Source organism: Pagrus pagrus (assembly GCF_965226575.1).
Source record: "Pagrus pagrus genome assembly, chromosome: 1".
Lineage (NCBI taxonomy): Eukaryota > Metazoa > Chordata > Actinopteri > Spariformes > Sparidae > Pagrus > Pagrus pagrus.
This window is the reverse complement of record NC_140185.1, coordinates 8,013,080-8,037,640: the sequence shown is the minus strand read 5'-3', so window position 1 is coordinate 8,037,640 and position 24,561 is coordinate 8,013,080. Positions and strand designations below refer to the sequence as shown.

General features: G+C 40.8%; 1 protein-coding gene across 1 annotated transcript in view; it reads right to left on the bottom strand.

Moving 5' to 3' along the window:
- Window positions 1-24,561, bottom strand: part of itfg1 (integrin alpha FG-GAP repeat containing 1) — a 154,256-nt gene that overhangs the window by 125,082 nt on the left and 4,613 nt on the right. The window contains exon 7 of the mRNA XM_084342494.1: window positions 2,894-2,943. Coding sequence (XP_084198620.1) covers window positions 2,894-2,943 — 50 coding nt within the window. The remainder of the gene's footprint in view (window positions 1-2,893; window positions 2,944-24,561) is intronic.

Below are 24,561 nucleotides of genomic sequence, written 5' to 3'. Positions count from 1 at the left end.
ATGCAGCAAATGATGGAAATTAGGGTTTAAAAAACAATATAAAAAAAAAAATAAAGCAATGCATAAGAGGACTGGTGGTACTATACTTGAACCTGAGCGTATCTGAAGGATGGTTTGGACGACGCTTTCACCATGTCAGACAGAATTCATGACCGCATAGCTATACATTCAGCAGACTAATGGTTACTAATGGCTATCGACCCATGTTTGTATAATTCAATTAACTCTGTGTGGGCTCCTGCTAACATAGAATACCTGAGGTAGATGGGGAAACGGGAGAGGAAATATGAGCTAGGCTCTTGAAAACTGCATTTCCGCATCTGTAAGTGAAGTACTTTCGCGACATGTTTTGAAAGATTGCTCGTGTTCCCACTAGGGGTGTGCAGAGCAGCCGATATTTGTATCTGTATTTGTATTTGTTGAGGGGGGAAAAGTATTTGTATTCGAGTAAAATTCTAAATAGTATAATAAAATATTAAACATTTTTTGAGTTACACTTCTAATTTTCGTTATAGTGTAAGTATTCTTTAATTATCCTTTATAATAATTATGGATATGCAATATTGGTTGATGTTTTTCCATAAATCCAGCAATGAACATGTAACAAGGAATGTCATTGAAAAGAAAATAACATAACAGCCATTACCTCATCCATGGTTAAACCAACAACTAATAAAATATCATTGTGAACATTATGAACCCCATCACAACCCGTCCTTGTTGGAGGATGTTGAACAGACAGAATAAAAACAAATAATACTTAAAAGAACTGTTCTTTCTAATGCACAGAGCTCCAAGAACTAAACTTGATCTGTAAATAATATGACATAGTAGCCTATAGCTAACGGTCATTCTGCTTCTGGCCTCTACCTGGTCTTTTTACTAAACTTAACCAACTCCTTTCTTCATTGCCTAAAACCCAACCAAAGCACCGAGCAAAGAATTTTTTTTCTCCCCCGGTCTGCTGTCAGCAGGGTCGCCGGCTGCAGCAGCCTCGCGCCCGTGAAGTGGGCTCAAGCCGCGTTCAGCCGCGCTCGAGCGGAGCGGGGGAGAGAAACAATGTGTATTTCTTTTACTCTGTGGAAGATCTCCCAACGGAGTGAGGGACAAAGCAAGTGGGACAGATCTGCCCAGTCCCTGAGCAGCGCGCGTTTCACAGACAAGCCACAACGCAGAGTGTAAACAACGTCACCTGGTTCAGCAGCACCATGGACAGCTGCGGGGGCGGGGGGGTCGGAACAGCGGTGTTTCGACGCCCCCACCCCCGACTCCTGAACGTCACTCACTCACTCATCCGGGCATGTACTGCCGTCTCATGAGGAAACGTAGCTTTTTGATATGATGTTTATCTTGTTCCCAAATACAAATATTTTTTAAAGTATTTGTTCGAAATAAGTATTTGTAAAAAACACGTTATTTGTGCCTTTCCGAATACCGTATTCGGGTTCGGCTCCACCCCTAGTTCCCACCCTTACATGCAAAAGACTTGTTGCACTTGTGGCAATGCGCACTGTCTGCATGGATTGACGTGAAGTGTAACCACACTTTTGTACCGTCTGTGCTGGTGTGTGTATGTGAATGTGACGGACAGGCAGTGAGAGCCCGCCCCGCCCCCTGCACAGGACAGGCTCCCACACAGATCTCTCTTCAGGACTGGGAATAGGGATACTTTATATTTTAACAGACAAACTAGATGAACAATTGGGGGAAAATATCATGCATTTTAAATGTCTGACAGCCCATCACTAACATTAGTCCTGCCTTTCCTCACCATTGAAAACAAAAAATACAATTCGTCACAGTTTTTATTATGAAGGATCTATTTTTAGCTCATCATCGTCTTGTCTTAGTCATGGAAAAAAGCTCGTTGATGAACATTTTTCGGTATAGTTTCAGTTAACAAAATTAACACTGGTTTCACAACCTAGGCCAGTACTTCACAAAACAGTATTTTTTTTTCTTTCTAATTTGCATTCCGTACAAGTAAAACCAAGTTTAATATTCTGTGTTTTTTGTGTTCACTTTGTGTTCAGCTAGCTCAGTCTCTGCTATGAACAGCAAGCTACAGTCCCTTGGCTGTCATAGACACAATTAATCAGCTGCTGATAGTAAATAAGTAACTCCATGCAGTAGTGCTGCTTCTTTCTGGAAAGTGGGAAAGTTTACCCAAATGCTCTCAAACCTTTTCTGAACAGAACCACAGTCCACTTTTTGGACCGTAACCCACCAGTTAGGAACCGCTGAACTAGATCAGCGACAACCATCACTGACATGTCATCATATGACAGTTTTAGAGTCTACATAGTCACAAGTCACCTCCAAAAACCTAAAAGGAATGGACACATCTTGCAGTGTAAGAACAGAAACAAACGGAGAATATAGACACATTTGCAAAAAATATTTTACACCCCTTGCTAAACATAGTAGTTGATGGAAAAAAATGTGTCAGTATATGTTTTGATATGTAATTGATTAACCATTTACGCGTTCGGTGATGTAATATCAAAATGTTCAAAAATGTTCACCAGTTCCAGCTTTTCAAATCTGAGATTTTTAAGCTAACCTCAGTTTATTTTACATATTACCCTTTGGAGATTTTAACTTTTTCGTACATAAGCAATACATGCAATTTTAACCTAACAAGGGGATGTGGTAAGTTGTGGAGGGCATTTGTAAACTCAAACTTATGTGTTGTGGTTAAAAATAAATCAATCAATATGAAAGTAATTGTTGTAGCCATATTTCCACAATATTATACATTTTATTTGTACACCACAGTGATCATACTTTCTATTGCACAGGTACAGAGAAGAGAGGTGACTCACTCATGGCTACCCTGATTGGACTCGTAAGCAGACAGGAAGAAGCAAATAAATCCAAAAAGGTTTATTACCTTGTTGATCCAGGTCTCAAACTTAGGTCCTTCAGTAGTCAGGAACAAATCTGGAGTGGGGAGGACAGAGAAAAGGGTGCAAGTCAATAAGTGATACATCGGTTCATTGGGCAATCAAACACAGTCAAATGCAGATCTTTAATAAAATATATATATATTTACAGATAATTGAGGTTTATAAGCGCTTCTGCATTATTGACTCCTGATGGCAAAATACTATTTTAGTAAAAGATAGTAAACAGTAACTTTATACAGTATATAATTAGCCTTCTTCATTGAGATGAGTGAAAGAAAATTGGTTCACAGCATCTGTCCCATTGCTCTTGTACTTCTCTGGAGCATCATGGCAGCGGCAGCATCATGAGCTTCGACATGCGTCATAGTATTGCCCAGGAAAAGGGGCAAAAATGTGTTTGTCCACCTGAGTGACATGTTTCCATTACAGCTGATAGGAGCTGGAGCCGATAAAGACCCCTGACCACTACAAATCATTTGACCTGGGAATGAATGCTGAATATCCCCTTTCCCATTAAAGTCAAAAGCCTGATGTTGGTGGGTGCTGAGTGAGACTGCCAGTGTAAAAAGGGGATGACTGACACAACACGAGCATTGGCATGACAATATAGAGACCTGTCAGGTATAATGCACAGGGCTACTTGTAAATATAAGGATTATTTAAACATTGTTCACACTCGTACAGCTTACTGGTAAAAAGACATAAGAAAGAATACACAAGTGTGTTAAAGCTTTGGTAGTGATAAACAGGAAACAACTTTGACATGACTATTCTATTTAACTCGCACTGACAGGCAGTGACTGTTCAACACATAATACAGTTGGAATATCAAAAGCAATAAGCTGAATTTGCTTTTTGGATGGAAAGGGGAGAGTGTGGGGATCTACCACTGAAAGCAACAGGATTTTACTCAGCTTTCTGGAGGCTTCACCCCCTGGTAATGCCTGAAGCTCACTCTATTGGAATCCTATAAACCTGCACTTGTAGTCATATTGCTTGCTCTTGAAGCTTAGGCTGGAGGTTTCCCTTCTAATGTGGTTTCTGTGTGCCTCTTTGCGAGAGGACGTTTATTTTCATCACTGCATTCTCTGGACTGCGGTTCTGCCCCAGTAATTGGACATGAAATAAATATTGGCATTGATCTGCCTTAGGGCCCTGCTATACACCACATGTTGCCGTGCTCTGCATGGGAAAATATAAATGATAAAGGAATAAGGCATGAATGAAGAGAAAAATTAGATGTGGGTCATGATAGAGACTACTGTTGAAATCCTGTATCATGTATATGTGGTGTATCATGTACTGAAGTATCCAATGCAGCTATGGGAATTTAAATTACACCACAGCATGACCCCTCACTTTAAAAAAATATATCTAATAGATTAAAAAGAAGCATTTGACTTAATGAATCTGTCTTTAGTTGGCTACATGTTAAACACTGTATTGACTGAAAAGAGTTCCTCTCTGAGCATAACAGTCTGAGCCATCCCTTGTACACTGACAGATGTGCTCTGAAATGTTATCCCAGGATTCCACTGCAGTCATCCCCAGAACAGAGGGGGGATAGAATCAGCAGAGCGCTACTCTCCAGGAACATCCTGCCAACTCATGTAAGGATTCAGAAAGTTATCATGTTTGAATCTAGGTTTTTAAAAAAACATGCTTTTCATGCTTCCCACTCGCTGGTAGGTTTTCCTGACAAACCACATTCTATAGAGTTTACTGTAGTGAACCTGCCCTCCTTGTGTTACGACTTACAGTAATTAAAAAAATTGAATGTTTTTATGGAGTATCTACGACACCGACTTCTGGCAAATACTGACTACACTGAATATAAATGTGTGGTTTAATTGAACGACTAAGATAATAAAAGTATCATATATGAATTATTATATTCTCTAAACTGTAATTTGAGGCTCTGTGCATTTGTGTTTGCTCAAAGGGAAAAATGGTGAATATTTATATAAACCCGTCTACAGCTGTTGGGCAATTTGTGCAAAAAGGTTGTAATTTTCTTCCTTGAACACTGATAGCCACACATCCACTACCACCCAGTTACACACACACACAAACACACAGCCATTAAAAAATCATATTCAAGACTCAAAGGCAACATTAAACCATTTTTCTTAGACACTTAAAGTGCTAAAACAACTTTTTGATCCTTAAAACTTTGTGGACTTGCAGACATGTTGCCCACACACTCAAAACCTTTTACAAATGCAAAGGGGATAACAAATGCATGCATATATTATGCATATGTGCACACACACACTCTACAGGATACACTTGGTAATTTGCACATTGTGTATGTGCTTGTAGTCGCAATGGGTGGTGTGCTGATGAGCTTGGCTAATCAGCCAATCAGGCCTCTTAGACAGAATCCAGCCGTGATTGGCTGATTAGGTGCGACGGCAATGTGTCTGTGAGAGTGGCATGGGGTAGACCGAGGAGCAGAAAGATGCACAAGAGGATCTTCATCTTGTAAACACTTAGCATCCTCGCTGTGGGGCCTCTTATCTCACCACTTGCCTCTTATTTTTTTTTACCCAAGTTCACTACTGCCAAACTCCTTCTCCACTAATTTTCTCATGCCAGTCCAACTTGAGACTGCCCTGCAGTTCCCTTTACTGGTTTGATTATCACAATTGCCAGGTTGAAACTGATGACTTGGAAGTGGAAAGTGCCCTTGTGTAGGACTCTTGCCTGAAACCTGCTTTCTCTGTGTAAACTGCACCACACACGACACTGCTCTCTGAGCAGTCCCGACAGGTGATGCACTTTTAGGTGTGTGTCAAGGGAAAATGTATCGTCAGAGAAGCCGTTTCCCTTTGTTAAACGGATAAATAAGGTAATCTTAATGTGATCCTTCTGACATAATCCTCCTCAGTGCATTGTCTTTTCTCCACTCTCTCCTTCTTTACCCCCCGTCCCTGCCAGAAAGTATTCTACACAGTCTCATAAAGAGCTGCTAGCTTGCAATATAAACCGAACTGCTGCCACCATCACTCACTTTAACACAGTTTTACTGTTCCAGGGACTTTTACTGGGCTGCCAAGGGCCTTTTAGGGACTCATTCAAGTTAAAAGAGACATTATAAAGAGGCACAGAAATAAACAGACCAGAGAAGAATCAAACATAATAGAAACAGAGTGGATGCTAAGTGAAAGTCCTTTGTGTAATTAAGCGGGTTGTTTGTTTGTATTGACATGCTTTCTCTCGGTTTAATTTACGCAGTATTTTTTTTTTTTGTTTTACGCTTGCCTCAGCAAAGTACACAATTACATTGATATTTCTCTCATTATTTTCAGACATCCAGGAAATTCAGAAATACACAGAAATATTCTATTTCTCGATTTTTCTTGATATTGACAAGAAATGGGTGGAATGCTAAAACCTACGCCTTCACACAAACACACAAATTTAGTTCTTCATAAATCTATGTTTAACAAGTAATTTTGTCTTCAATCTCCTAAATAACTTAACTGATCCTTTAGGTTTCTTTTATCTTCATTATGTTATAATCAGAGTAACTTATTTTAACTTTGTTCCTGAGAAATCTTTTTCTGTCAGTTTGGTCGTGTGATGCATATTAGATCATTTGATAATTCAGACAGCTTCATCGTTGAATGATCCGATTAAAAACCGCTGAATGACTTTTTGGGATGAGCCACCCACTATTGCAGGTGGTTGGAGAATGAATTAAAGAGGAGCTCCACTGATTTCACACATCAAAGAGGTGAGGAGTACTACTACATATGTGAAAAATGGTGTATAAAGCTTTTTGTGGCTCCAGGGGGGCTGTGAGAGGTCTAATAAACTGCTAGGTGCCAAGTTATGTCCCTGCAAGTTTGAAAAATCAGGGGGTGTGGAGTTAGAAAGAGTGAGGTTAGACTTCTGCAGCACACTTCCTATCTATGCTTCAGATTGGAGGCAACGCTAGCTTCTATTAGCATAACGCACGTGAATCTCTGACAATCAAAACATATATATTAAGGTTAATTCGCCCATCAGTGCTCCTGACCAAGGCACTGGCATAGAACTAGAGTAGGTCCTCGGGTGCCATACGATGGCTGCCAACTGCTCCTCAGGGATGTGTTAAATGCAGAGTACAAATTAGACTACATTGTACTCAGTAGGATTGTATGTGACTGATAAAGCTTGTATTTGGCTTGTATTTTTCGTCACGTAGGAACCAGGATTTAGCATGGAAGAAGAATGTGTGTGTCTTACAATGTTATGGGAGTGTAATGCTAAATCAGTGGACTACTCTTTTGGGGCTCAGCCCACCACTGGAGGCAAGGTCACATTGCCTTAGAAAATAACATCTAGGCAGTGTGAACGCATCACGAAAGCAGTTTCATGGTCATTTCGAGAGCTTCAGGAAAAAAACCTTACTTGCTGATCCCATCTTACATTTTGTGACCACTCCAATTTAATGAGGAGGTGCTCCACCTGCATGTCAAACCCAGGTCACGCTGTCCTCAAGGAAGAAAGAGATTTTGATACTCTGAAACAACTGCATGAAACAAAAGGAAGGCTCTTTTTTATGTTTTTCTCTGTAACAAAACAAAACTTGGCAATGGCAGAGCTGCCAGCAGCTCAGCGTGACTGTAACAGCGGAGGGGACACCTACAGGACTTTTGTTGAAGAGGTGATTGTGAGGTCACACAGGTGATATCAAACAGGCCGTGGCCGTCCCAGTATGATGACGAGCCACTAGTAATCTTGTTAGACCTGTGTGATTGGAAGTGACCAACAGGACCATCAAAGCCTGTTACAGCCATGGCTCATTGGAAAAGGATGAGCAGGTACGCTGTTGTAGTGTTTTGAACAGTTAGAATAAAAGTATGTTGTAATTTCATTTGCATGATTTTGGATGCTGGTAGTCTACTGTAAATGTCTGCAACCGACCTTTTGAAAGAAGGTAAAAAAATGACATGTTGTAAAAGCAACATTATCACAGCTTTAGCTTTACTTCTTCAGCCATCACTATGAATTAGGTTTAAATTTAAAATTATTTATATCGAACAGCAATTTGGACCACTGACAAGCTATATCTCTTCACCTTCAGGTAGTGCTTCATCAGAAGACCTGTCAACACAATGTCCTAAAAGAGACTTAAAGAGAATTGAGTAAAAAATCTGTCTCATTGTTTTTATTTAAATATGCTGCACTTAAGCCTTTAAAAACTTCGGTAGCTTTTAATGCCATTTGGAATTGTGTTCTGGTAAGTGGTCTGTACTGGAGGTAATTGGTTGTCATTGAATTCAATCCCAAAGAATCATACATTATTGTATTATTTAATATTATCATTTAAAAATAAGATGTCTGATCCTGAAAAAAGTCCACTGCTATGACATAAACCCTAAGCTTGCTTTACTTTGTGCTTTATTTATCACTTTAGGTCAACAAAAAGTACACTACAGACATCAAACCCTAAAACCATTCAACGACACCACTGATCTGACACTCTGCACTGTGAGCGCATACACACATTCAAAGCACAAGCTAATGGAGCTGTCACACTCCACCACTCAGGAAAGATGCATACATAATTGAGGTATAAAAATGTGTTTGTGTTGGAGGTTGGAGTTGCGTAACAGCAAGAGGGATTCAGGGCTCTAAGTGGTATGTCATGTCGCCGGATAATTAAAGACATGCTAACTATAAAGACTAGAGTGATGGCTACACTAGGCATCAAGAAACACACGGCAAAGGGAGTGAGAGACACTGAGACAGTGAGAGACCAGATGCTAAGGCTGTCCAGTTTTCAAGGTGCATCTGAATACAAAAAAAAAAGGCTTTCAAAAAAATCACTACAAAGCAGAAGCTGGCTAATCCTTTCATTGCAAGAGAAGCAATCTATAATCACTTGATTATTTCCTCTACGTTCCTCCTCTTGTACACTTGCACACAGACTTTTCGGCTAGTTAAATTGTTTATTCCCTACAAATGACACTTCAAAAAGCACACTGTCACACCCACATGGACGAGTACATGATGAGCAGGCTGCATAAACACATGAACACCCGCCCACACACTGCATGGCTGAGTTATTCAAATATCTATGTATGCATCTGCCTGTGAATTTCGTTGTCACTGGGTTGTGATCCACCAATCATCGACAATCAGCCAGTCCTTTCACACTAACGGAATAATTGCAAGTGTGTCTCTTGTTAATAACAGAGTATTAAGAGCAGCAACTGCCACAGCTCAAGTGTATTAAACAAACAACAGAACAAGGTAAACTGTAGCCCAAACCAACATGCTGCAAAAAGACTGGGAGGGTACTGTACGTCTCCTTGCTGTTTCTGTTGGGACTAATATCAGCATGCTGCATTAAGGTTTGATTGGCTCAGTGCTGTTTCTATTAGGACACAGGTGAGATTAATATGACCCGGTGAGGGCAGGTGTATACTATTTGTTGGACACATGTTGGCATCAAAACATGCAATGTACCTCATGTGGAGTAAAACATCTGTAACCACATGAGAGTTAGTGTAGTCTAGTTTGAAACTAAACAACATAATCAATGGGGTTTTTTTGTCTACGAGTTCATTTATATAATCTGGAGATCTACACACTGTTGCACGTGCTTCACACAATTTTAAATTTGAGTGTCCACACTCACTGTTAAATCATAACTAGCTGGTTTCACACTAAGGAGTAGCATCCATGTAATATAGGTGAAAAAGACTACTGACTAATGATAGAACTTAGAGATCTAAAATGGTGTTTTAATGGTCTCAAAATCCAAAGTAATGTAGTCTTTGATGCTTGTTCTGTTGATATTTTTACTAGGATGAAGATGTCTGTAATTTATGCAAGTATGGCCATAAATCAACATCAATGACAATTGCATGCAAACATATAAGGGCACACTCACACTAGGCCATCCATACTGTGTCCAAGCAATTTGATCCCCAAAGTTCCAGTTTGTTTGACTTGTGTGAGTGCTTCATACTGTGCCCAAGCCCTTACATTTCCTTGGCCCTGGCACGGTTGGAAGAGGTGTGCTTCAACGCGTTACAGTTGCTCACGCACGGGCACAAGCTCGGGTGCGCAACGTGGACATGAAGTATAATCATGCGTATTACACCACCTTGCATAATCAAGAAATCAAGAAATCAAGGAATGCAGAGTGCCGTCTGTGAGCAAAATGACAAAATAAGCCATAAAAAAGCCGGTAAAGTGTCATGTTCTCTGGGTTGTAACCCCATTGTGCTACAACCGCGCTATGACATGATGATGTATGTACAAGAGGTAACCATGCTCAGGCCCACTTGTGGCCGGACAATGTGAGTGCAGGCCAGCGGGGGTGGGGGAGGGGGAACAATCGTGCTGGGGCACGGTACGGAGCAACTGTGAGTGCACCCTAAGAGATTCTGCCAAAGTCAATACCTTCACGACCAATTGGTGCCAGTGGCAATCTCAAGTGGATGTAGCATAAAATCACACTAACTGTACAGCACAATCCTGCTTGAGTATATTAGTGTCGTCATAAATGTTAATTGATATATCTATCACAGACAGCTTGCTCTCAATGTAGCCTAAGTATGAATAAAAACCTTTTGTCCCATTCGAACATTGGGCTTTCCCATCTTTGTAACCGCTCAAACATGACATAGTTACAAACAACTTCCACCTGCTTAAGGGTATGCTGTAACCTTGAATTACACATAGATGGTGCAAGAGGCTTCGACAACACTTGTTGCACTCTACCAGCACCCTACAAACAATACCTTTTTCAGTTGCGCAGGATCAAATGAATCTTTTTCAATTCTTCTTTTCACTGATCAGATTTTGTTCGAAGGAACATTGTTGTAAGGATGTTTCCTGCCTTGACATTTTATGATTCTGTATCTAATTAGACAAAAAATAACAAACGCATCACATCGCACACATCTCAGCGGACACTACCAACTTTCCATCAGACTCAAGCCATTTCAACAAGTCCTTTCAACTCATAAGACTGGAAAAATTCTCTTGTTCTCTGTCTTCATTCAGGGAGACATGTAAAATTTTTCCACACTTTTTTAATCACAAAATTTTGTTTTGCAACAAGTGATGTGATCTGTTTGGATCTTCATAACCGAATGTAAGCTGTACTTGAAATAGATCAGTTTTGTTAAAATACACTGACACTTGTTAATTAAAAAAGTGAGGTAAAGTGAGTTAATCCAAGTTGATACTCAGGTTTCAACTGCTTTTGCTGGAGAGGAGAGAAGAGGGGAGAGAACAGAAGAGAAGAGAAGCTGAGCGTGGGGAGATGAGCGGTCCTTGAGTTATTCATAGCCTCTCCATCAGATTTGTTAAGGGGATTGGAAGCAATTTAAAGGCCTCCGCTGACTGTTTGACTCGAGCAGCATTATGTCTCTCTATTCCATTATGTTGAGCCGCAGTGTGGGGATAAAGACCAGGCTTCCTATTAGCCTCTGTATAAACAGATAGGGTGATGCTAGGCGGGTGCTAAGTCTCGGTAGAGAGGGAGAACTCTGACATTGAGGAGAATAGACAGCAGCAGGCGAGAGCTTTTACTATCTCCTTGCTTTGTCTCACTATCACCTTCGCTCTATCTCCTTCTCTCTGCACACACATACCCCCTTATCTGCCATACTCTGTGGCCCAGGACAGTAGCACCGCTGCTGTGTATCAAGAGGTGTTATGACTCTGAAGAATTGTGAACTGAGAACAGTCGCAGGTCTGTAACTTGAAACAAATGGATGAGCACATTAAAGGCACAATTCAAGACCCAACTGTAAACAAAAGGCAGCTATACCAGCAAAAACTCAACGACAGGAGTGGAAACTGCCAGATAAACTAAAGAATGTTCACTATAATGATAACTATGATGATAATGATGTGAACATTCGCACTGATCAGCGATAAGGTTCTGTAAACGCTGGTGCCAAGCACACACTGCACTCCAGCTGAATCAGCAGCTTGGGAAAAAGGATATTGATGACCCGTTACTGCTGTATGCTGCACAGAAAAGAAAGACGACAAGGATGTTTTTTATGAAATTCATCAAAGACAAGAGGGGTGAGGAGAATCCAACACTCTGTAACAAGAGTTGTTGTCAGTTGTTGACAAATCTTATCGTATGAGTCAACATCAATTATCCTGGCGACTGAAGAACACATTTGCGAAAACAAATCAAACTTCTGAGACCCCATCGGCACCAAAAAATCTTTCATGTGTTATTTACAGCCTAAAGTTGTGTTATTTAAGTGTTTGATAAGTTGTATAAATAACCAAGGCTGAGTTACTAGAGTAGACCATCTAAGAAGTGTTTCCTAAACACTAACAATTGGCATACACAAAAGAGGAAGCCTTTATAAGCACTCCTGTGACATTATTTTGTGGGAAAATGTGCCCAAAATCAAGCTAAGCATTGGCCCTGTAAATTCAGATGGATTTTGATTGGCTGTCGGTCTTCCTAGCAGTCATCAAATCGTTCTGAAAGTGTGATATTGTTTGCCACTGTGGAGGATATGTTGACTCCACCATCAAGTTGAGTTGGAATCATTTTTAAAACAATCCATTTATAGTTATTGTGAGAGGTCTCGTTCTTGGCGTGGGCCCTTAATACCACACTCTAACATCAGTAAGTTTTGTCACCGCAGAGGAAAAACAGGCCTTCCTGGAGCACAAATCCCTCAATGTGTGTTTTTTGGCATTTCTACTGAGAAACTGAAACAATGTTGTTTAAACAAAAGTGCTTAAGATGTGACATTCAATTCTTTCTGTAAGCTTTCAGTACCTTAAATGGATCATGTTACTAAACTGGTGTGATTTTTACCTCATTGTAGTGATTAAGTAAATGAAAAAAGCCTGTCTTCCTCAGTGTCCCTGTTATTCTCCTCCATATAGAAACAGATTAAATGCTGCAAACCGGAATTGGCTCAAAAAGCAGAACAGCGAGGGAGGAAGTGAACGGAAGAGAGAGAGTAATGGACAGGTATTGCTTATTACTCTGCTCTGTTCGCACCCGTACCCTTTTACTCTCATGCCTGCCACGACAGTACAGACGTGCAAGTACGCACACACACGCATTCACTACACTGTACCAACCCACCCACACTATCCTTTCTATGTGTCCTTTGCCTTCAGCATCGTGGCAACTGCAAGCCTCATCAATGAAAATGAGCAGCTGTTTTATTCTGCCAGCCTGTGCTTGTGAGCTTCCAATTAGCAGCTTATTAAAAGCGTTAGTGTGCTTTTATGGAGCAATCGGGGCTCAGTAAGGCCTTGGTACTGACTCACAAGAAAAGTCAGGTCACTGACTGTTTCAAGGCCTGAATTCCTTGCACAAATACAGTATATTCTATATATATCCACACTCTTTATACAAGATACAATATGCATGCTGGATAGTTCTGGAGTGTTTGGATGGCAGCATAAGAGAGAGGATAGGGAGAGGAGGACAAGGCTGCTAATGAGGAAAGCCATGATTATAGATTCCACTTTGCTGTATGGTGCTCGAGACCAAATACTGGAAGGGGATGACTTTGTGACTTCTTTCAAAACAGAACTCATCTCTCTTCCTTCCTTCTCTGTTGTCCTTCCCTTTACCTGCTCATATAGAGGTGAAGGCAGCCAAGTGACCCAGTAAGTGAGCATTCGCTCTCTCGTCCAGAAAGGCATTGTGAGAGTTGTGGTAAATTAAAACATTTTTTTAACTGTTCTTGTAGTTCTGTGCTGTTCCGAGTAATTTGCTAGAACCCTGCCAGGAGGTGAATTGCTCTCTTGGTCTCCCGCAGATTTTGAAAATCCAATCAGCAATGTCTTCTATATCATACATAATATATAGGTGAAAAAAAAGTAATAATGCAACCCCTCGCCTATTCATTCCAAAAACGGCGAACATGATGACGTTCATTACATGATGAAAAAACTGATAAGGGAAACTCAGTGAATCATCACAATATCAGAAAACCCCTTTTAAATGTTCTCTCACTCCATCTGTCCGTCCATCTACTGAAAATGTTTTCCTCCCAACCCTACTTCCAATATCCAGTCCCTTTACCTGCTTTCCTTAGTTTAGTGAGGCTATCTGAGGCCACCAACAACAGGAACAGCAGCAGTAGTATTACAATCCCCTCCTTGTACCTGTAAAAGGCCTTGCAGCAGAAGTAGTGGTGGTTTACCCAGACTGCAGTGCAGAGTGGATCTGACAGCCAGCCGCGGCTACTGCATTAGTGTCTGATATGCTGTGCGTGTTTGTGCATGTGTACTGTCACTTCACTCATCATCAACACGCTCCAACACTTTAGGGTTATGTGCATCTGTGCGTGTGTTGACGGGGCAACAGAATGCAAAATTTTGCTAGAAAAGCGTGAGAGAGAGCAACAGAAGAGAACAATAGCAGCGCAGGAAAAGGGCACATGGGAACCTACTGAAAGGAAGGAAAAGAGAAAAAGGTGTAGAGAGACAGTGTGATAGAGTGATAGATAGAACGAAAGAGAGACGGACAGAGCTGATCCTCCTTTTCTTCATGCCTCTTATGCCCCAGAGCAGGTTATTTGTTAGCCTGTTACTCAGCAAACAAGCTGTGACTCCGATCCCCCGTTGGCTGTCAAAGGGACACAAATACAAATGCACAAACATGCACACATGTGCAGACACAGTTGTGTGCTCTATCTCCTCAGGGACTGCCGAGGAGTTGGGCTCAAGGAAGGACGCCATGCTGACTGATCTCATTGTCCTGTTTATGGCAGTTGGGGGACAAATGTCCACTTTGTGTGTGTTTGGGTTGTTGTGTCTGTGTGTGTGTGTGTGTGTGTGTGTGTGTGTGTGTGTGTGTGTGTGTGATGGAGTTTGAATGAGGCTGACATTAATGAGGCAGAATGAGAAGGATGAAAGCACAAAGTGTGTGCCCCTGTACTAGCTTGTTTTTGTATTTGTGTGTCCATAAGCCATCCTGCAGCCTATCAGTCAAGCCCTCCGTGTTCGTCTGTTTGCATCAATTTGTTCCCTCCGTCTTTAACCCTCGGACTGATCCATGCCTCAGCTAGACGGGAGCTTTGGCATTCTGAAGGAAATGTCACAGCCGTCACCAGTGAAACAGATGCTATGCCTCCAACAGACATTAGGAGCGTATCCTCACTCTCAGTAAGAGTAGCTGCAAGGCTATAAGGTTAGTTGGAAAATATGCAGACCTTCAATCCAATCTATTGATATTCGATGTCTAATACTGGGAAAAGAAAAATGTAAACAGTCATGACAGACCAGTTCAGGACTAGACACACTATCAGCCAAAAAGTCTTCTGTTCACCCAAACGAGCCAAACAAAGTCTTTCAAAAGACTTTCAGTATTCAAAGCACCTAATAGAAAAGAAATGCAACTTCTGCAATTTGTTCTGTAAAATATGACCTTGTGAAGTGACATGTTATTCATGTGTCCTGCTAAAAGACACACCCCTCTTCTCAAAGAGAGCATGAACACGAGTATTGACCTGTTTCTGCAGTTAGTTATAGTAGGTTGTCCCTCCCCAGACACTTGTCAGACTTTAAAGAGTTTTCATCCTTCAAAACTAAGCAAAATATAGCCAGGAAAAATGCTAACATATTTTTTCATACAAGGGGCAATGTGTCGAGTGATGATGTACCATGTTGTAATAAAGGGAAAAATCTATTTTACAGCGCATTTCAAAAAATGCTCCAGACAACAAATAAGTTCAACATAAGTCACAGACCACATAGAAAAAAAGATGTATAAGATAGGCAACAGTGATACGACTGCATGTCAACAGTGGTCTATCAAGCCACCATGACCTTGCATTACAGTATGACTGCCAATAGACCCCCTGTAGCCTTGGAAAAGGACCCCCCATTGCTGACATCTGCTGCGGGTCTCTTGTACCTGCAGTCTAGACTTCCCTGTGCAGACCTCTACATAAAGTGATGTATTAAGATCAGACTTAAAATATGATACTGAGCCTGTGAGGCTGAGACCCTCAGGATGGTCATACCAAAGCTGTGAGAGCAACAGCCTGCTCACCTTTAGCCTTTCACATTGATACAGGAAAAGCTTGGAGATGTCTGCCTGAAGACCTCAGGCTCACTAGGAAAAAAAACATAAATGACTGGACACTAGGGCCGTGCAAAATGTAAACCAAGGACAAGATGTTTGAACAGGTGTAGTTCCAGTCTTATATAATCTTAAATTAACATTGTGAAGAAAGCATTAACAATCTTCTCTGCAACACTTAGTATGGATTTCATTTTTGTTAAGTTCCTTCACACGATTTCGACAGGATTTTTGGAATGTTTTTCAAACTACATACTAAAATGCACAATGTCAGAGTGTCCCTTTTAGAGGTGTGAGAGGGGACTGGAGCCAGATCTTCACAGGCCACATCCATTGATATGTAGCCCTGTCCCTTTGCTAGCAAGGAACCACCGGACTGTGAAACGAGTTTTTTCAAACTTGCCCAGAACCCACAAAGACGATTTACTATAGTGTCAAAAGAAGGAGCAGAAGAAAGAAATACATTTGTACTGCTACCTTGTCGGCTGAGAGGGAACAGCCAAGGTAAGCTGTGCCATCACATACAGTTCACTTGTTAATGTAGTGAAATATGACAGTCAATTTTGCTCTCCCAGTTAAAATGTCTGACAGAGGCCGAGCAGGTTGAACTATTCTCTTTAAAGATGCTTCCCAGAGGCTACAACATGGCTGGCTTGGTAACTTTGTCACAACCCCTTCAATAAAGAATGCATGCTGTTTGTCAGTGTTACAGCTACAACACTTACACCACCTACACAAAAGTGCAGCAGTGTAAATTGATATTCCTGGTCATGTTTGTGTGAGTATTAGTTTTGCTTTTGTGCATGTATGAGATAAAGGTAAGTGTGTAATTAGTAAACTGTAATTCACACAGTGATGTTGGTTCTGATGTGCACATAGTCACTTCAACACACCCACCACCCTCTCGCACAATACCACCAAAACATCACACAGTAGGGGGGAGAGAGAGAGAGAGAGAGAGAGAGAGAGAGAAAATGCAGAATCCAGGCCAGCAACAAAGTGAAAAGCTCTGCAGATTAAATCCGTCTCTAAGCCAATATGTAGCCCTACTCCACGCTGTGTGACTTCCACCCCGATCTATCAAAACGGCTCATTCACAAACATGGCAAAACACACCAGCGCAGAATGGAGCAATGCTATTCCCAGAAGAAATAATCTCCTAAAACCATTACAGGGAACAACGTAGGTGCAGTAGCTATAGGGAGGATTATGTCCAAACCCTCTCATACACATATATACATTTCCCGTCCTGTTTTGCACACTTTCTTTATGCTGCACATGTGCGTGTGTGTAAACAGAAACTGTTCACAGAACTACTGTAACAAGCATAGGAAAGCTCATTCCATGGACTGGAACAAAGTGTGTGTCTGTGTGTGTACGCAAGGCGTGCATCAGTGGAGTGTGCCAACATCAAGAGTAACGTGTATTGTATCAGCACTCAATACACTGATATGTCTACATGTGTGACCATTGGTGCCAACTGGTGTCAATTTACAAAAGGGCACCCTACATCAAGATTTCTGAAAAAAACAAACACTTGGCTTTGCACCAGAATAAGAGCCTCAAATCCTGCAGACTGGGATGACAGTGATTATCAAACCAACCATGCACGTCCTGGTGTTCTGAAGGTCTATCGTGCACTCCAAGGAACCATGTGAGCACAGCATCACAGATTCAAATCCAACCAGGGACCTTCTGTACCTGCCTTTCCACACTGTTTCACTCATCATATATTCTGTTGCTCTTAATTTAACTGGGGCACACCAAGATACCAAACCAGCTATTGAGTAAGTAACCTCAGTGCATCCCAGCAAAATGTCAGCTCGCCATTGCAACACTGCATTCCGTTCCCTGCACCGATACCAAAATAGAGCCCTAAGGGTCTATAGCCATGCTAGCAGATCTGTGAGGCTGTGTTATTGTACAGCAGTACTTTGAGGTAGATGCTAATGTCAGCAATGCTGACAAGCTCACAATGAAAAGGTTTACACGCTGATGTAAAAGGCTACCATGTTCCCCATCTTAGTGTTCTAGTATGCTAGAATTTTTTAATGAGCACTTAGCAAAAATTACAGCTGAGGATAATGGGAATGACATTAGTTTTGTGGGTATTTTGTCATTAACCAGGGTATTGGCATACATCTTCTGGGAACCACAAATGTCTGTACCAAGTTCTGAGCCAATCCATCAAGTAGATGTTGAGATGTTTTACTGGATAAATAAAGATTTTAATCTTGTGGTAGTATCACAGGAAATGTCAGAGGATCACCAAAATCAGTAGGATTCATTCTCTAGGGCCCATGAATGTCTGTATATGTCATTGCAACACAATCCATCATATAGTTCTTGCAATATTTCAGTGTGGGCCAAAGTTGCAGACTGACCAACAGACAGACTGATCCATACAGTCAGACTGACTGATTCGTACAGTCACTCTGCTAGCAATAAACATGATTTTTTTTATATATATACACTAATATGTACATCATGTTGGTATGAATGGTAGGGCAGGTTGACAGTGACAAAATCAGAGATTAGTCCTTTTTCACAAATACCTCAGTTAGAGTGACTCACAACTAGCCTTTGTACACGTCCATGTTTTCTTCGAGACAAGGGAGTTTATTTTGGGACAGAGACAGTACAACCTCAGGCTATGGTCGCAGTGCTGTGCATATCAGAGAAAATGCTCTGCCTCATTTATTCCTGTTATTCATTTATCTGCAAAAACACCTGTGCTTACTAAAATAAACACAACGTCTCTTTTGCCCGTTTGACGCTGTGCCAGCTTTCCTGGAGGCGGAGATGCTACAAACGACACACCTCAAAGGGCTGGCGCATCGCACCAGGCGCTCCTAACATGCCTGTGAGCTCACTCCAAATCTCTATAAAATGGGGCAATCACAATGTGAGGAACTGATGTGTTAATGAAGATGTAGGCTACATGTGGCTGTGTGTGCTGAGGGTTTAGCACTGGGAAATGTTCTGTTTTTGTAGGATTGTTAGAAAAGACAGTTGTTTAGATACTTGTAAATAAGCCAAATTAATTCTGTTTTGTTTAATCCACACTATGCCAGCTTTTTCCTCCAGTGAATACTGAGCTTTTCAAATGACTGCCCAAGTGGCTACATTTGCATAGATGGGGAAACTTTTCCAAATCACTAGCCCATTATTTCCAGTTTGACGGAGTGATACTAATCTGCCAAAGTACTTCCACAAATCAGGCCAACAGTTAATCACCTAACATTTTCTCTGCAGTCTTTTTTTAATTTCTGGTCAATATAGTTAATCACGCAACATAGATACCATCATTGACAAGTCTTTGTTTCTTATGAACAACAGCTGCACACTTAGCATGTAATAAAGTTATTTGATCAAGAGTCTCAGTGCATCAGTCCACAAATGTTTTAGGGCAGTGAATCAGGCTGCCTGTTTGATGGGGCCTTTATTTATGAGCCTGTACTGCTGTAGTGCTCATTTTGATGGGAGCATATCATTCAATTTAACTGGGAAACCAGGCTTATAAACAAGAGCTCCTCTTGGATTACCCGATAAAAAGGACACTTAAATATGCAGCAAACTCACCATTTACCTAAAAGAGGGACAAGAGTGGGGAAGTATTACAACATTATTATTATTATCAATAATACCAGACAAAGGAGTTGCCTTTACTATCGTTATTCTAAAATGCTTGCAATACACTTCAGCAGAGGGTAAAAGTCTCTCTCTCTGTGATAATGCCTGATTACCAAAATGGCTATAAAAAATGTCTTACTCTCCCATCCAATGTAAACTTAATCCCTGTATAATCAATTCTTCTTCTTGGCCACCCTTGTTAGGTGGCAAATCTGTTCTCTTCCCCCCATCACCACCACATTATTAGTCAGACAATCAGCAAGCCACTCTGACACAGAGCTACAGTAGTTTAATTGGCTGCTGCACAGAGCATTACCATGCCCGTTGCCTAGCAATGGATCCTTATGCCAGTATTGCTGTCTTTGTGCATGTTTTTTCCCAAAATGGCTTCTATAATTACTTTGCAATTACTACCTTTTCCCTCACACGTTCTTATCGCGCTCCCGGTAGCTTTCTGCCTGGCAGGGCTCTTCCAGTATCATGATTTAATATGGCCCCTGTGAGTTACCATGACCCAGGACTGGAGACAGATCTAATATAGGTAAATACTTTCAGTGTATACCATTCAAATGAGGGCTATAGAAGCACCTGCTCACGTCAGCCTTCTATTGTGTGAATCTGAACGTCTTGGCTGTCCCGCAAAAGCATTTTTCCTGCTAATTAGTTGTCACTGTGGTAAAAGGTAACTAGGCAGAACATCGTCATCAAGTACATCTACAAAGCCAGCTCAATGATATGTTAGCTTTTGTGGCGCAAAGAAAGCAATATACTGCACATACAACTTTTATGTGGGGTGACACTGTCTAGGTGCTAACTGTTAGAAAGGTTTAAGATAACTGGGCAAAAATGTTAATGACATGGTTTACTCTTTCAGAGAAACATCTGTGGATCGGTGCAAGGGGCTGTGGGCTAAAAGCCAAGTTCTCCTAAACTAATGTGTTATCCAATCCTTTATCCCATCCTTCTTCACACTCTTGATTCCTGACACCGCATATATTATTGACTAAAGTACAAAAGTCAGCTGGTAAAAGCTGCACTCATTTAAAGAGACCTGAAAGTGTGAAAACAAAGAAAAAATAACCTGGAAACAAAAGAACATCAACACAAAGCTGTTATAAATGCGTTGCTGTTAGAGACACTGGCTGGACGAGGATGATAGTAACAAAAGAGATTACAGGCCATATGCAGCATGTCAGCGCCAGGTTGGTTGGCTGGAGAGTCCAATAAGCGACCTAAATGAGGCCTTGACACCGGCCAGGAAACAATTCCAGGCTTTTTTTTTCTGCTGGCGGTGCTGATGTACTGAGGTCAGCCAATACACTACCATGAGGCTGTTTACAGCTATGACACTGTACTGAGATTGGAGTCGTGACACAGCCCTGAAACAGCCCTCATCCTCCTTGGACCGCACTAACAAAATACCTCACTGCATTACAGTGCTGGTAGGTGACAGAGGGGACACTTAGGGCTTCCAGTGTGAAACCCTTTTTCAAAATGATAACAGCCACGGGTCCCACTTAAGATTCTAATGGCATTTCCATTATAAAGATTTATTGCTAGTCTTTACTTGTTTTGCAATCTTGTGTTTTCAAGCGTTACTTCAATTTGTCCTGTGATTGACTGTCGATCAGTAGATCTAGTTAAGGCACTTCCCTGTACAGTCACTTTAAACATACTCATTAAGATGGTCTTCAGTTAGACTTGTAATTCCCCATTAGCCAAAGGACAAAAGAAATGAGCATGATGTTTTTCATTGCAAAGAAATGTTGTGCCCCACCAGTATCTTTATGAGGCATCTGTGCAATTCAAATAAGTTTTGAAACTTTTTCATTTTCCCCTGTTTACCCAATTTGCATTTTTAAGTGTTTCACACTTTTTCCCCACAGTAACTTAACTTTGTGTGACTCAATTAAGATGAATTTAGATTAATGTGCATTCATACTCTCATTTCTCATTAATATTGCCAATATGACTAACTATGAGCTGTTTAATTATAAGGCTTGAGGTGCTTCAAATAACTTTTGGCAAACTTCAGCCAAAACATTAACAAACTGGGGAAGACTAAATTCCCAGAGGATAAATGAGAAATGCAAATACACTTGATGAATAAAGCACCCTAGAAACAGCACTGCTGAAGATTACCAACAGTTGCATAGTGGTATACAGGGCTTTCTTTCTAAGCAGAATATACAGGCCTGGGTTGTTACAGTGATCATTTTCATTGCTGATCAATCTTCGTTTATTTATATATTGATTTGTATATTGATTAGTTGTTTGGTCTATATAATGTAAAAAAATAGTGAAAATGTGGATCACAGTTTCCCAGAACACAAGAATACTTCCTAAAATGTGCTGTTCTCCATTAGCCAAAAATGATGTAAATACTGAACATAATAGACATAAGAACCCAGTGAATATTATCATTTCAGAAGCTGAAATCAAACAATCATAGAATTATCATTGATTGATTGATTAATTATCAGTTTGTCAAGTAAGAGGCAGACAAGAAATGTTGGTTTATCATGCAAAAAAGGTCCCCTGCTAGAATTGAAGCGATGGCGTTGTAATTATGGTTGGGTATTATACTGAGGGGCATTTCCATTATCATTGATGGAGCATTTATTTCAGCCATCATCAAAATATCATAAACTATGACATTTTTAAAAGACATTTTGGTAATCAGGCACTCCCACAGAGAGACTTTTTATCATCATGAAGCCAATATGAACATCAGTGGCAGTTGGAAAGCTTCCAACTGTCATTTATCTTAAACCGGCTAACTAGCAGGACCCAGATTGTCTGAAAAAACGCACTCTCTCCCTCCTTAAGCCACACTGTGATGCTCCAGCCGGTAACACTTAGAGGAGCAGGTGGTCACAGCAGACAGTGAGCTGAGCCATGCTGAAGATTCCCCCCACCCTGCTCATCTCCCACCCTTCCACTGCCCTTTATCTTTCCTACTATCCTTTCCTTCAAAAGCATTCATCCTCTCTGACTTCAATTTATTTCTCCATCCGTTCCTGCCTACTTTCTTCTTGTCTCTCTCTCCCTCCCTCCATCCCTCCATCTGCAAGGCCCCATAGACCGAGGCAGCCAAAAAGTCTGACATCCAACAGATGTGCAACTCTGGTTCTCCTCCTCGAGCTTTGTTGTTCCTGCAGCATAATCACTCACAGAACACGAAGCGCAGTTAAAAAGTCACAAAGATTTGTTTACGTATGGGTAGGAGAGAGAAAGTGAGAGGTGAGTCCATCAAGAGAGTGAAAGGCAGACTGACATACAGGCCATCAGTCTGACTGACAGATGAGTTGAAGCCTACTTGATAAAGTAGTAAAAACCAATGATGCCCGAACACAATGCAATCTGTATTAAAACCAAAACACCAAATATTGCCACCCAGATCTCATTATGTTTATTGATTTTCTCATAATCCCTAAACAGATTAAATATGAATTAAAATCTGCTCTGGTTGAACTGTGACAGGCCTGGGAATAAAACCACACTACACAAAAAGATACCTGCAGTGAGTCTGACATGACTAAATCCTCTGTGATTACCTTAAACACAAGGATTAGTTTCCAGAGGGAAAAAAATCCTCCTATAAGTCTAAGTGACAGCGCTACAGGGACAGCTGTGAGATGCTGTAAAACAAGAACGAGGTGATTTTTCCATTCACTGGTGAAGAAAATGGCTATTCCTTTCTCTCTTAGTCAACTTGAAAATTGGTGGCCCCTTGTCTGATCCTGGAGTTTCCCCCTGGAGAAACTTTGTGGAATGCACTTCAGGAAGCAACGTCTTTGAATTTCAAGTTTACAACGACACAATTTGTGCATCCTGTGAGATTTTTGTTTCAAGAAAAGAGTTAGGCAGTGGTCTGGAGAGAATTTATAAAGCAGGGACCAGGCAGAATCTGGATATATGGTAATCCTATTCTACACACAATGTTTTGAAGGCTCATTGTTTGCAGCTCTTACCAATTTTTACCAAAAAATAAATACAAATAATAAAATAATAAATGTTTAAAAGACAATTTGGATTTTGTCACTTCTTATAATTTGCAATTTTTTAATAATCCAAATAAACACAGACAGATGGCCATTTTATTAATTTAGATTAAAAAAACAATTATATACTGAGCCGTTTGCCAATATATGATTATCAGGATGGAGAAAGAGGGAATGTAATGTTGTGACTTAACGACGTACATTATAAACTAAATCACACAGGTCATTAGACCTTAACGTGTTGCCATTGTCAAAGGTTGTGTTTCCGCCATACCCGCACTCAACGTCTAATATTTTCTCTAAAGTACTGGGGCAGTGTGACCAACGGCTGTATTGTATTTCATTTTCTCTGAGAAAAAAAAAAGGAGGTCAGAAATGATTTCACTCTATCCCTGTCTTTTCTACAACACAATGTTCAGCGGCACCCTGCCTTCTTCTGAGTCAGTAGAGGATGGAACAGTGGGCCAGTTTGGTGTTACAGAGAAGAAAGAGAGAGCGGGGCTGCCAAGTGACCTGTCCTGAGGGATGCGTACTGCTCTGGAGAGCTGGTATGGTACCCGTCTTGTTCACTCTCACTTGCTCCATTCTATGCACCAACAACTGTGGGTCCTTCTGCTCCTACTCCTTTCTATCAATTCAATTATGATGCCATTAAAAATCTATTACATGTCAACATGAAAGAAAATTAGTCACTTTATTCATTAATGTCTATCCCACAACTAAACCGCACTCTCCTACTCAACATAAATGCGCTAATGTGACTATGGCTGTCACCTTTTCAATGACGTACATCCAAAATGTTTTGATTTGTAACTGACAAAGGAAACATTGCAATTTCAGAGCCAAACTTATATGAAGCTGATGCAGTAGCATTGTAGCTTCACGGTGTGTGTTAGCATTACACTGTGGATTACATTTGAGACTCATGTATAGCTTTTGAGGGGAGACGTGTATGATCAAAAATACAAATGTGCCAAAG